Here is a 15496-nt window from a genome sequence, read left to right as displayed (position 1 = left end):
TGCTGCGGAAAAAAAAAAAAAGCTGCATTTTGCCAACACACAAGAAAAGGCAGAGAAAGATTGTTTCCCGAGGTTTTCTTTTAGCTCCCAGCGTATTAAGGGTATATTCATTAAAACCAGGATTAGATTACAGAGGGGGAGAATGACTCGCAGTCAACCATTTTATTTAGCCTTGGAGGACGCAGTGCAATTCCCAGCTTGCTGCATTTTGCAACTCACAACATGTTATGAGACTCTACAAAAGATAGGCTATACTTTCTGTCTTCCACAAAACCAGACTCTTCAAATAAATAAATAAATCCACTATGTCTGCTCAAATACTCAGATTGATGAAATTTCCAACTTTCATTTGTCCTACTATTTCCACAAAACAAAGCAAGGACCAACCATTGGATAAGACATAAGTTAAAAAAATAATTATTGCCACTCATCGGCTCAGTCAGTTTGTTCCCACCTAGGGTTTGCGAGTGATTTATTTTTCCATTAGGGATCTGAACCTTAGCGATTCTATGAATTATTCAGAATGAACACAAAGTTCATTTTGGGAATCCTGGGTGAATCAAAACATTTCCGTGTCTTTTTTTTAATATCACTAAGCACTCAAGTCCTGAGTGCCTGAAAGGGTATTAAGCAAACATTGGGCAAAGCAGAGCACGAGCACAGATGTGCATGCCTCACCAGCACTACCCCACGGTGAATGCAAGTGAACTTCATTTCTTTCATTGAGGACTGTGATTGCCTGAGGGTACAAGTGTGTACACACACACAACTATTAAAAAGATGACACACTAATGTCACACCTTCCATAGGCCCATGGCAACTCTTCTGTGCACTCATATCCCACATGCCTCTCAAAAATAACAGTAGCTTTTGTGTGAATACTCCACTCTGTCAAGACAGACAGAAACCAACATATCTAGCCAAAACCATAAGAGGAAAGGGGCACTAACAGCAGGTTGTAGAAAGCAATCTAACTGTAATCTAAGGTACAGACTTTTGCTCTCAAACACATGTATGCATATCTGTAGGTACAGACATTCATAGGTTTTAGGGTATTTTGCAGAAACATCTAGACATCTGGAAAAGCAGCAGTGCTGTATCTGCTCTTCTGTCACTTGACACCACAAAAGACTCTGTGATCAGACAGCAACAGCCAAGTTGGCTAATAATGTTGAGGAACCATCTATCTTTTCATATTGTAGTCACCGCCACTCTTTCATAGAAAGCTGCAGGCTCTGCAGATCTAATACGCTTCTGGCAGAAGAGTAAGAAAACATGCCCTTCAGACTCAAAAAGCAGAGTTAAATAGTAAGCGGTATTCTAACAGCCACTGACTGTATTATGGCCATGAAGTTAGCTTAAGTTAATCACTTAGGACTGATCAGTGAGGCCAGCTGGAATCTTCCCACATCTTCAGCAGGAAAGAACGACACCTCTCCACCACTTGAATACCAAAAGCTTTTCTGCGAACTCCAGATTTCACCTCTAAATATTTTCAATATTCAAATAAAGTATGGTTGATAGCAATCGCAAAGTTTTAGGAATTATGCTCTCTCTTCCCAGGCTCAGACTGCCAGTCAGCATGTTAGAGATCATTGTTGTCAGTCATTTCCAAACATGTTGGGAATCTGCAGTTAGAAACATTAACAATGGGATTTCACAGATGTAGGTTACATGCTTTCAGAAAAGAAACGGCAGTTGCTGGCAGTGGGGAAATACTTAAGGACTACTTATCCCCTAATTAAACAAGGTACTGTACTCTAAGTACTGAATGCTAAGCAGTGCTCTAGCATGTACTCATCTTAACCCTACAGAATTATGCTGAATTATTAAGGCTCCATCTGAGCATTTCTTAGCCAAGACTCCTTGCATAAACAGATGGCGCACTTCTGCTGTTTCCATGCTGATGCATTCAGACTGTAAAAGTACAGGATTAAGTTCAAATTTATCATAAAATCACTTTAGATAGGACGCTGTAATCTTTATATCCTTTTCAAGTATGACAAACAGAAAGACAAGACTGTGTTGTGTTTTAAGACAGGCAAACAATAGCTGAGACGGTTGGTAAAAAACATTGATTTAACAGCTACAGAGTGCTGGCTGAGTTCAGAGTAGGACAGGCCACTGCAAAGACCTTTATATTCCCTTGAAGAAGGGGATGATCCTCACTAGATGGATTTCCCAGAACACATTAATGCATCATGTAGCTCCCAATGGCACAGCAGACACCGAGGATCACCATACTAAAAGGGTAATCATCTAGTTATGAGCTGAATATCAAAATCCATAAAGAAGTGATGAATGCAGATAGAGATGATGCTATGATATTGCTCTGAGGAGTCACCTATGAGGGATGACTGGCAAGTGGCAGAGTACGCCAGATTTAGATTGGTTTTTCTCTCTCTGAAGCAACACAAAGTGGTTGGAACAGAATCCAGGAGTGGGGCCAAATTAGACTTGGCTTTTGAATGCAGTCTGGTGATAGATTTCAACACTAGGTATTAATTAATACTGCTGGAATATTTTGAGGGGAGACTACCCAGAACCCAAACAGGACATAAAGACAAAAGGTCACTGACAAAGCTATGTCATAGTCAATGCAAATACACATCTGTTAATTCCTACTCATGAGACAAGATTTCCCCAAATTGTAACTTCCATAGAATAGGTCCCCTCCAAGACATTGAAGGGCTGCTTCGCTAGGAAAACCAGAATAAAACTTCAGAATATGATTCTCAGAGTCAGATCTTCACACATAAACCAATCCCATGAAGTTTAACTCCAGACATCTGGTCAGAGATGTCTCAAACTCCTCTATGTTTTCAGTAACTTCTAACTGAAGAATGAGAATCCCCATTTTGAAACTGCTCCTGAGATTTCAAAATGTGGAGTGAAAACAAAATCGTTTGAACATTCTTGTGAATGCACCAGAAGGAGCATGCCTTGCTAGTTTGAAACACAGGACAGACAAGTGCCCAGCTCCTGCAAGTGTAGTTTTCCTACTCTAAATTTGGCAGCGTGTGGTCCTAAATCCACAGCTCCACCATGTAAGAGACTGTCTCAAATATGACCTTGTTAAAATTTGACTTGGTGAAGAAACAGTGTATTTAAATAAAATTAAATTCCATTTAAGTGTTTTGATCAGCTCTCTGCAGTTACACATTATGGTACTTTCTCTCCTGCTGGCAATCTATATTCACATCACGTGCTGCTTAAAGTGCAGATCAAAACCTTTCCTCAGCCACGGACTTACAGAAGTTTGTTCAACCTTTCCCCTAAAGCTAATTTTTTTTTTTTTTTTTTTCCAAATGGAAGACTTAAATTATACTAAGCTGTTGGTCAAAATATAATGAGAATGCTGGCAGCTGAAGATCTAAATACCAAAATAAGACAATAGATCAGTCATTTTTACCATGGCTTCTTTATACTTCCTTGAAATTATAGGTCTGTAAAGGTACCAGGCTTAATTGTCTAGTAAGCCACTGTCTTGCCTGTCTCTCTCCTAAATGCCATGACACAGAAGTGAAGGCTATCTCACATTTCCTTTTGTTACTTTCACAGGTGTGAAGTAAACAATTCAATCAATTTGTGAAGTGCTTTTTCCCCATAGTACAAGGTTAGTATTACACCGAAATTCAGAAATGGAAAAGAAAGGACACGGTGTTCAGTGGACAGAGTGGAACAGAAATCACTACTGCATAGTGACAGAGTGTACATATGTGTTGCTATTTGTGTGCAGATGTTTATATAGTTTAACACATAATAATATCAAATAAGCAGACCTATATGAGAATTTAAATTCCACAGCATAAAATTCATTCCCATGTTCTTAGATTTGGAGTGAATGTGAAGGTTCTGTAAATTCTAAATTGCACATTTAGACTATGATTTTCCATTTTCATTTATGGCCAAACTATGGTTATCTGGCATAATGTACACCAGAAGAACCAGCCAATCTCGATACTTGGACTCTCTCATTTGAATCACTTCTTTATGAATGTTTAGCATTTACACCCGAAGATGTAATAAATCTTTCAAAACCTGGAAAATTTTTATTTTAAGTTAAACTAAGTGCTACAATATCTGGATTGAAGACTGATTTTGATCTCTCTGCTAACAGATTAAAACTGCTTACAGTCCTAGGTAGCACATGTAAATATCTAGCAGTATCTCCTTGGCACTTCCTTCTAGTCCTTTGTATTTATCTTACCTTTAATGCACCATGTTTTTCATTTGCTCCAACAATCAAAATTTCTGCCATATCCTCAGCATGCTCAGACCGCGCGTGGACAAACAAGGCTCTGCCAGCTTCTGATATATTCTTTAGCGCAACTAAAGACCCATCACGTTCCACCTTAAAGTCTGGGTTAGAAACTTCGAAGTTCAATTTGTTATTCCCCTTGCAGTCATCAAATTCCACTGGGGGGAGGAAAAAGAAAAAAACACAATTATAAGTATCCACTTTGGAACATAGACTTCAAACATATTTATGTTATTGGCTTGTCTACAGGTCTCGGGAAGAAATGTCTCCCAATGTAAGTGGAAAAACTTTCAAAGAAGCTTTATATTTGTGTGACTATAATTCATAGACAAATCTTATGAATATGCACTTTCAGAAGGATGAAGAGATTTTGACCATGCTAATTGGGGAGGCAGGAGATAAACAAAACACTTTGGACATGAACATTTTGTGATCACTCAAATCAAATGCACAAAATGCACACCTAATTCTACAAATTGTGCAATAGCAGTAGAGACCTTGTAGAGACCTCATCGTAATCTGGGATATCTAAAGGCTGTTCTGCTGGCAAAGTGGTTTCAGATATCCACTAAATCTTTATGCTTGGAATTGGTTGTTTACAGAATATTCAACTTCATAGTCTACTGCAAAAATGTTACATAATGAAAACCCAAACTATAACATTTCTTACTAACTACCAGGATTTCAATATAGTGCATGAACTGCACTATCAGTATAGCTAAGGATTACAGGAACTTTTAATTAAACAGTAGCTGTCAATAATCCTGTTTCACTTTACATAGAAGTATATTAAAATATTTAGGAAGGCTGGCACAAAGAGAAAAATGTCTCTGAAGTACAAAGGTTTGAGACTGCCTCAAGTTCCTTCTCTGAGTCCGGTAGATTCACTTTGCACAAAATACTGGAAAAAACATTAGTGATGTAACTACCAGCTATATGATTAAAAGGTCTTCACAACAAACTTTTAATTGCTAAGTAAATTTTTCAGGTTTCGACATCTCTGAACAATCTATTTGCATGTGGAGTTTTTTTGCACACAATCTGTTCTATATTCCCTACCTGCTCCTTGACTTACTGCATGCTCTTGCTATTTTGATTTTACATTTCATTTCTACTGGATCTTTAAAAACTGCATTATACTTTCAGAAATGGATACAGACAGGGAAACAGACTACAGAAGATCAAAGACAATGGAGTTTTACTGAAAATAAAGCACTTTGCATAATTGTTTAAATTCACTGTATAGACTTGTTGTATTCAGTCATTGTTTTTAAAGAAAAAAAATAAAAATCCCAGATTCTCTCACAGCTTGGCCAATACCTAAGCTTTTCCTGACTATGTAATACCTATAACTGGTCTTAAAACACAGACAGAATCTCATAGTGGATGGCCTAACAACACTCCTGGGAAGTTACACAAAAATCTTCTTCATCAAATCTGGCATCTATTTCCAGACATACCAATTTGAAGACATGGCTCCCAGAGGACCTCGTGGAGATCCTTCCTCTCTAGGCATTCACTGGGATTGAATCCCAAAGTAGAACCACCACAGGGAAAAAGAATTGTTGCCGATTCCAGAATTTGAATACAACTTCATTTTATGACAAATATTGATGAGAAAGGTTAAATTAAAAATTAACTAAAAGCAAAAAATCTAAAATGCCCGAACTTCAGAATAAGGCACAGAATATGAGATGGGTGACACTATTTGCCAAATTCACAGTGGTGGGTTGACCTTGGGCTGCATCCAGACACCCACCCAGCTGCTCTCTCACTCCCCCACCTCAACAGGATGGCGGGAGAAAAATCAGATGAAAAAGTTTGTGGGTCAAGATAAAGACAGGGAGATCACTTACCAATTACCGTCACAGGCAAAGACTTGGGGAAAATTAATTTATTGGCAATTAAAATAGATTTGAATGGTGAGAAAAAGACTAAATTAAATCCACACCTTCCCTCCCCACCGCTTTCCCCCAGGCTCAGCTTCACTCCTCCATTCCCAACTCCTCTGCCTCCTCTCCCCGAGCGGCACAGGGGGATGGCGAACAGGGGGTTACGGTCAGTACCTAATGGCTCCTCTCCACAGCTCCTTCCTCCTCACGCTTTTCCCCTGCTCCAGCTTCCTTCAGGACGTACCCGCCTGCCCCTGTGAGGGGTCCTCCGGGGGCTGCAGGGAATCCCTGCTCTGGCGCCTGAGCCCTTCCCCTTCCTCCCCTTCCTCCCCCACCCCTGGGGTTCACACTGCGCTCTCACACTGTTTCCCCTCGCTCCCAGGCAGCGTTTCGCCCCTTTCTTAAACACACTTCCACAGAGGCACCACCCGCCTCGCCGAGGGGCTCAGCTGTGCCCTGGGGTGGGGCAGCTGAGGAACCCGCCTGGAACCGGTTGGAACTGCCTGGAACCGGCTCTGTCCAGCACGGGGCAGCCCCGCCTCTCCTCACCCAGGCCCGGCGGCCCCCGCTCCCGCACCTGCACACCCCGTACATCGACAAAGGCATTCGGAGTCTGAGGTGGGATTTTAAAAGACCAAAGTTGTGAATTCGTACTTGACTATCCTGTTACTGAGAAGAGTCCAAACTCTATAGTCACCACAGTCTCTTGCACAAAAATTATCCCAGCACCGGAAGGGTCTGCTTCTGCACAAGTTTTAGGCTTGCTTACATATTTTTAACTAAAAGCTGATCCCATTTCCTCTGCTTTACTTGAGGGCAAGAGAACTATCCTTGGATTCACAGTGGGATAACAAACCAGAATTTCATCATCTCATTCGCCATTTCATTGAATTTTGCTGAAAGCAAGAGGGATTATAAATAAAGAAACAAAAAGCTCTTTCCCGCCCAGATACACCGATCTCGGTCTGTCGTGTCGCAGACCCCTGCTTGCCAAGTCTTACACTGCAGTAGAAGCAGGGGGGAAAACCACAGAATTTGAGAGCAGTAGTGGTTTAAAACAATTTCACAGTGCTCAGACTGTGCTGGTGTCCACGCTGCTCTCCGAGGCCAGGAACCACTTGCAGAAAGGGTCTTGTGCTCACGGTAGGATTTTGATGGAAGGCTTTCTGTTAGCAAGGCCTCCCTGGCGTAAAACCACACGCTCCAATTTATGTTGGTGATATGACAGGCGTTATAACAGATTCACTGCAATCTCCCAAAGCTATCAACCCACAAAAAAGACAAAATTTTCCTGTCACCACAAATGTGGGAAGTTGAAATTCTCTGTACTAATCACTGTATAGATTGCAGCCTTGGTGAATTATGAATAGATTATCTTTTAACTTATTCTTTTCCTCCCTTAAAAAAACCCCCAACAATGAAGCAGGGTTTTAGGAAGGTACCTTGTTATATTGAATAAATATGTGCTTCTCAGTCAAAAACTGCTGGTGACCTACTGCCTATCAATAGCTTACAACTGGAAAAATTTGGCATCGCTCCCTGAGAAATTAATTATGTCAGGAGTAAAAAGTAAAAAACAATTAAAAGAAAAGCCTAACAAAACTACAATAAACTAATAACTTAAAAACAAATGTCATAGTTCAGAGCTATAGCATCACCCAGCCAAACACTACAGGTCACATTGAAAAAGAGGCCATGTTGTGTTGTCCTTCAAAAAGAGGGGAGAAGCTGGCTAGGAGTACATTTCTCCCACCTTGCTGCTCAGCATTCACAAACCTTGAGGTTCCTGCATTGCTGCCATCTGCGTGCATTGCAGAAATTCAAAGACCACATGCAGATTCGACACGTGGAATCAGGAGAAGTACTTGGATCTATATTCTATATTCCCTTGGAGTTATGAATTTGACACTTTTAGACCTTTTGTATTTTGCTCATCTCTTAACCTTGCTTTATGAAACCCTGCAACTTTTTCCAACAAGGGCAGATGCAGAGGTGTTTGAAAGTGGGAAACTGTTTTCTACCATATCTCATCCAAAATCACTGATGCTTTCAATTTCCAATTCTACCACAGAAACAAGAGTATTTGACGAGGTTAATAGCAAGGAGACGGAAAGAAAATGAAAAGGCTCTGAGAAGTACTGATATGTAGGAGAGAAATTAGAAGTGGGTGGAAGGAGATGAAGTGATCATAAGGATAGAGAACATTGAAGATTATTCAGACCAAGGGCCAACAGAGATGAAACTGAAGCCAGTTGTTAAGAGAGTTGAAGAGAACTGTAGCCTTTGATAAAACCCCTAGTCTAAAGTTAGGGGCAGATGTGAACTTTATCAGAATGATGATTGATGATATCTTTTGGACTGGGATGACCAGGGAACATCGCATGAGATTGCATTGCATTCCCAGTCATTCACATGATGCACCTCACTGAGAACGTTTGCTCCTTTAAACTCATGTGGTTTCTGGGGAAAAGCCAATGCAGATATCCAAAATTTACAGTACTTAAGCTGCCTGTGCCAGGCTCCAGTAGCAGCTACCTAACTTAAGGAGTTAGCCCTGACACTGACCACAGTTTCCTGCCCTGCCAGGCACTCAGGAGAGATCTGAGGTGTTTCAGCTTCATCAGCTTACTCTGATTTCCCACCTGTGGCACTAAATCTATCTCTTAAACAAACCTACACATTGCTGATGCTCTAAAAAACATAGCCCTTTAAATATAGCGCAAATAGGATTTTTAGTTCTTATTCTCTGGTGAAGAAAACTTGCTTTGTACACAAAGCCTGTGTACAAATCTCTATGTAAAAACTATAAAGAGTGATTAATTAATTACTCCTCATGTCCTCCAAGTACTAACCAGTATAACAAGAAACTAGACAGGGTTTTGTGGATATCACTTGTGGGAAGGTTCAGACAGATACTGAAAAAAGCTTTCCAGCTAACCATTATTAAAAGAGGGTGCGGAGGACATGCTGAATACCTACCATTGCAGGGTTTTAACATGAGGTTAAACAAATACCAGCTGAATCCAAAATCACTCAAGACCAATCTGAGTACCTGATCCTCCTTCAAACCAAGAGGATGGACTAGATGGCACCTTGAAGTCTATTCCACACATAGAAGTTCTAGATTCAAATAATTTCCCTCCCTGTCCCTTCAGGTCAATATTAGGCCTATATATGTGGGGCTCATTCAAGAAAAAAAAAACTACAAAAATGCAGTGAACTAACCACTGTGTCTTGCTACACAGATTATTCATCTAGCTGAGTCCTAGACAATGAACTCTCTCCCAAGACTGAAGGAAATTTGGGCATGGGACTGAGAACTTCTGAGTACAAGATGAACAAGCACACGCAAGAAAACAGAAAACAGCTCAGACTGTTACACTAAGAAGCCATCTAAATGATCAAAAGTGACAGGTTTCAAGAAGAAGGTATGGATGTCTCTTTTCAGAAATGAAACATCCCATTATCAAAGAGTTCTTCCAATAAGATCTTTTCAGGTTAGTATTTAAACAATCCCCAGATACCAAAAAAATAAAAGTAGTTACCAAAATCTATGTCAGTTGGATGGATAGCACATGCTCCAAAGAGTCTGCCAAGGTTCATGGAGAGAAGAGACCAAACTACCTGGCAGTCTGCCTAAAACGAAAAGGTGGTCTCCCAATAGATAACACTTCACTGCTTGGCAACCACGATTACGTATGATCCTTACAATGTTCATGCATTTGTCGCAGAGATAAGGTGTGAGGAAAGCCATGAAATGGATAACTGACATTATTGATACTACCCAGCTACATTATAACATATTGGACCAATGGCAGCTTGATGAGAGTGGCCACACACAATAAAACCTTCCATGTCCTCCTGCACACTCACTTTGTGTTAGAGTTTGAGGAGTTTAACTAGATTGTAAGCTCTTCAGAGCAAAGACCACTTGTTATTTCTGTGTCTGTACAGCACTCACAACAAAATGATTCATGTTTGGTGCTCAAGGTGTTACAGAAGTGTAAAAAACTAACAACTGTTCAGCTATAGCCCTAAACTAAAATTTTGGTAACGCTACACCAGACATGACTAGTGATTGTGTCTCATTGTCAAGAACTCAATGGGCAATTAAAATAATGATCTAATATTTATTTACATGAAGGCAGAGTTCTTCATTTATTGATGCATATATGACTCTTTTGATGCTCCTAGTCATGCTCCAGCTGCCAAATGAACATCTTTATTGTGCTTAATATGCCATATGGTATGAGACAGGCTCCAAAACTCCATGCAAACAAAATGAAAATACTGCCAAGCATCTCCCAATGAAAAACAACATGCATGTCAGTCATCGCCCTCTGTTCATTTCTCAGCCTCTTATATTAGACTTTTACTCCTTTCTGTAAGAAAGCTCATTCACATGTGAATTGTACATAATATTTTTGTCCATTATTAGTAATACCTGCATGCATCCCAAGGCTTTAATCACTGACTTTGAGCTTATTATCAAAGGACCTGTTGGAAAAAGGATTCTTGTGGAAGATCCCAAGTCCATTACTGTAATGATGGGAAACTGAAGTTGTAAGTGGAAATACTACCCTTTATAGATCTCAGCAAGAAATCTCAAGTTCCTGGGATTCATCATTTCATTGTGTCCCGTTCTCACTGTTATGATATGCCACATATGTGAGGTTTCTACACAACTGTGATATTTATGCTAATGAACCACAGCTGTTTTAAAGAATACCATTTTAAAACATTGAAAGGTTAGCAGTTGGAGTTCTTGTAAAAATATATAAAAAGAAAACAAGCCAAAATAGATGTCTTATATTCAAAAGCATATATTAGGCTGGTATATTCCTCTTCCAAAGTAATTTTTTTCTGAGTTTAATTCTCAGAAGTTTAATTTGTTTTGAACAGAAATGCAGAATCCATAATATTTTCTCGGAGGAAATATCTACAGAGGTATTCTGAATAATTAAATATACATATTTATCTATAAACACACAAAAACTTATTCTGTATGTCTCTATGTATAGGTATTCATATTTTAATGATAGCTAGCAACAAAATGGCTCCTCAGTGAGAAAAATACACACCAGACACACGCACAGACTTAATTACTCTATCAATGAAAGTTAGGATCCTTTTTGTAAATACAACCTAGCGTTGTTGAAATCAGTGGGAATTACAGCATCAAGCGAATATTATCCTGTGTATTTTTTCTTATCCTTTTTAACAAGTAAATTTAGATCATATTGAAACCACAAGTCGGAAGCTGTACCTCTGAAAAGTCTAGAGCTGCAAGAAATGTACATTACAGCTGCGCAAAGGCAACTTAACTTTCCAGCCCAGCAGGGATCCCTCAGCTCTGCTAAAAAGTCCTCCCTACTCAAATTAGCAAAATACAGAAGTTAGACAGAAACTGGCAAAGCTGAGCTTCATTAACTACAAAGAGAGAAAAGTGCTGGTTGAAGCAAACGGAAATGCTTCTGTGCTGTTCTTGTATATAAAAATTCATAAAGTACCATGACCTAGCAAAGCTTTAGTTAGCAATAAACATTGAGGCTGACTGAAAACAGCAGGTAAGTAACTGAAGAGATGGTAACAGGCCACCACGTGACAGCATTCGTCATGCTGTTGAATGCCTGACTCTGGTACAGGGTGTCACACAGCAGCCCAACACAAACTAATAGAAATGCAAAGTGTTATGAGTCTTCGAGAGATGAATTATCCTGTCAGTGTGAAGAGGATGAAATCTACCTGGAACCAACACAACTGGACAGCCTAAATCCATCCAAGAACAAAAGAGGAAACTGTTACAACAGCTAATGACAAAGGCAGCTGAGAAACAAAAGAAATCCTGCTTTTCAAGCCAACAATACTGTCAATTAGGAGAAACAGCTTCTCTCCCTTCCTTTGAGATGCCTTCAAAACCATCTCTGGAACATGGGTTCTGGCAGGGAGCCCACAGCGTGTTTATTTCTGCTGGTTTTCCTGAAGAGTATCTGAACAAGAGAAGGAAAAATAATAGAAAGAGAACAATGCTGCCCCATGACACTTTTGTGGGCAGACTAAAGTCCAGACAAGACACTGTCAACAGTTCAGTCAGACAGACTGTTCCTTAAGAGATGAGGTTATCATTATTTCATATCTAGAAATAATAGATTTGGGGCTTAGAAAATCTACAAACATGACTAAAATATTTCTTTACACAAAAAAATCTTACTGAACATTTAAGAAAATGAACAAAATAAATTTAATGAAAATCTTTTTTGAAGGTTTTTTAAACAGTTTAATGCCAAATTCTAGCTCTGCAGCAGAATTGCTACAGAACAATTTTTTTAAAAATCCAACAAGCAATAGTAGGTTATTATCTCCCATTGCGTAGAATCATAGAATCATTTAGGTTAGAAAAGACCATTAAGATCATTCAGTCCAACCATTAACCTAGCCCTGCTAAGTCCACCACTAAACCATGTCCCTAAGCGCCCCGTCTGCATGTCTTTTAAATACCTCCAGAGATGGCGACTCAACCACCTCCCTGGGCAGTTGGTTTCTGTTCTTGACAACCCTTTCAGTGAAGAAATTTTTCCTAATATCCAGTCTAAACCTCCCCTGGAGCAACTTGAGGCCATTTCCTCTTGTCCTATTACTTGTCACTTAGGAGAATCAGCACCCACCTCTCTACAACCTCCTTCCAGGTAGTTGTAGAGAGCAATAAGGTTTCCCCTCAGCCTCCTCTTCTCCAGACTGAACAACCCCAGCTCCCTCAGCCACTCTTCATCAGACTTGTGCTCCAGACCCTTCACCAGCTTCCCTACCCTCCTCTGGCCACGCTCCAGCACCTCCATGTCCTTCTTGGAGTGAGGGGCCCAAAACTGAACACAGGATTCGAGGTGCGGCCTCACCAGCACCAAATACAGGGGCACAATCCCCTCCCTGCTCCTGCTGGCCACACTCTTTCTGATACAGGCCAGGATGCCGTTGGCCTCCTTGGCCACCTGGGCACACTGCTGGCTCATATTCAGCCAGCTGTCGACCAACACCCCCAGGTCCTTTTCTGCTGGGCAGCTTTCCAGCCACTCATCCCCAAGCCTATAGCGTTGCATGGGGTTGTTGTGTCCCAAGCGTAGGACTCGGCACTTGGCCTTGTACCTCACACAATTGGCCTCAGCCCATTGATCCAGCCTGTCCAGATCCCTCTGAAGAGCCTTCCTACCCTCAAGCACATCAACACACCCTCTCAACTTGGTGTTATCTGCAAACTTACCGAGGGTGCACTCAATCCCCTCATCCAGATCATTGATAAAGTTTATGTTTATGATTCTTTTATATCTATATAATTTCTTTATGTGCCCCTGAAGTAAATTAAAAGGACTTATTTAGCACCCAGATAGTCAAAAACTGAGGAAACATGAGCAACAGTACAATGTTCATCAAAATATAACAAGAATTGCTTAATACAAACACACATCTATATTCAACTTCTCTGGAATAATAAGTACTAAACAACAGACTTTATCCTTGCACACACTTATAATGTCTACAAAACCAAACTGATTACCTAAACCGGCAAACATCCCCATGCAATTTGTGTGTGATGACCAGATTTGTGCATAGCCCTGTTAAAATGGAAAAATTAGGCCAACAGTTCATCCAGCAAACACTAGTGTGTACATATCTGCCCTTCAGATAATACCCTTTCCACAGTATAAATGGTACCTATTGACAGCACAGAAAAAAACTGTGACCATTAAAACATATTGCAAGAATATATCACAGATAGGAGATAAGCTTCCTATAGATCAAGAAAGACAAGGGATTTCATCCAGAAAACCAGCTGCAGCCAATAAAAGGTGCAACAGTTTCACTGGAAGAATCACACTGGTCTCTTTCTTGCGTTACCTGGCTACCACCAACAGTCCTAGCAGAGCTGGAAAAGTTGCTAGCAATTTGAAACTCTGTAGTGCAGTTCACCTGAGCCATAGGTGATACTAGACTGAAGACTCCCTCTACCTTTGTGCAATGGGTATGATGTGTCATTCCAGAATGAGTGAGTCTCTCCCCACTGAAGACCCACATAAGTGATGCTCTGCTCTGTCTCTCTCCTCGCCTTCTGCTATACCCAACACTGTACTCTGGCATCTTTTCACAACTCACCAAGCTCTCTGCCTCTCTTCTCCTAGCACATCGCAACACCACTTGGCTAGATATGAGTATGGCATCAGGTACCCCGAGCTAGAGCTAAACAACCCTGCCTTAAAACCAGAATTATCACAACTTGTATCAGCCCAGTACTGAAGCAATATGTATTAGCCCTGCAGCACTGGGGTTGCTGTTTGGGATTCCAATGAGTATTTTCACAGAGCACAGACTACTATGTGGGCAAAATGGCTTTGTCAGCACCAAACTCAAGAATTCCTACCTTTTTCAGCACAAATGCGTCACTGCTTCTTCCACCCTGCTCCCTCTTTCCTTTCTCCTAGAAAGGAAGATCCCTTAATGGCATCTCATGTTCTTCAGCAAATTTATTCTACCAACAGGGCTCCATCAGCAGTCTCTGGCTGCTTGAAATTATGGGAAAATACAAACACTACAATCAAAACTGAAGACATTCCCTCCTCCCCCCAGCAGACTTCACCAGCTCACATTACATGATAACTTCACACATCCTTTTGCTGCCTGTCTCATTTAGGACAAAAAGCAGGAGGAGTTGTAATGAGTTGTTCTCAGCTGGAAGTTATCTTGACTTATTCATTACCATGTAGACACATTATTGACTCATCTCCTGGGTCAGTGGCTGCATTATAATGCATGGTAATACTATAACTTCTGCTCTAAACCCTAGAGAAGCATTACTATTTCAACAAAAATATGATGTCAGTGAGTGCGTCTGAAGAAAAATAGAAAAATAAAAACTTTAGATGTTATATCACAGCCATTGATCTTCTGGGCACCACACATAATTCAGTTTAAATGGTGTAGTTGTCTCTTTGTAAATGCAGAGAACACTTAAACTGATAGTACATTTGCGGAGCTACAGTCTCAAAGGAACTGTCACATCTGTGAAGGAATATGACATTTCACTATTAACACTGCATTGATTCTGAACAGTCCACATGACCCCAAACCCAGAAACAATACATAGACAAGACTGTTTTTAACTTTGTTAGTTTCAGTGAAAGGGTTTCCCATTGCAATGCAAATGATCGATATTATTCCGTTTAAGCAGATTTACATAATATTTTGTTAAGAACCCCAGGAGAACATAAGATGAAATTAACTTCAGATTCTCACAAAATCATCACTGGCTGAGTCTGAGACAAGCAGACAGAATGAAAGACATTCAAGTGTATTC

The 15496-nt window shown here is 40.3% G+C and overlaps 1 protein-coding gene across 2 annotated transcripts in view; it reads right to left on the bottom strand.

Moving 5' to 3' along the window:
- Positions 1-15496, bottom strand: part of CDH13 (cadherin 13) — a 535620-nt gene that overhangs the window by 357337 nt on the left and 162787 nt on the right. For both annotated transcript variants that reach the window (XM_059824681.1, XM_059824680.1), the window contains exon 3: positions 4211-4419. In XM_059824681.1, coding sequence (XP_059680664.1) covers positions 4211-4419 — 209 coding nt within the window. The remainder of the gene's footprint in view (positions 1-4210; positions 4420-15496) is intronic.

The sequence above is a fragment of the Gavia stellata genome, chromosome 15, assembly GCF_030936135.1.
Source record: "Gavia stellata isolate bGavSte3 chromosome 15, bGavSte3.hap2, whole genome shotgun sequence".
Taxonomy (NCBI): domain Eukaryota; kingdom Metazoa; phylum Chordata; class Aves; order Gaviiformes; family Gaviidae; genus Gavia; species Gavia stellata.
Note: the sequence above shows the minus strand (reverse complement) of the source record. Positions and strands in the feature narration are given on the sequence as shown.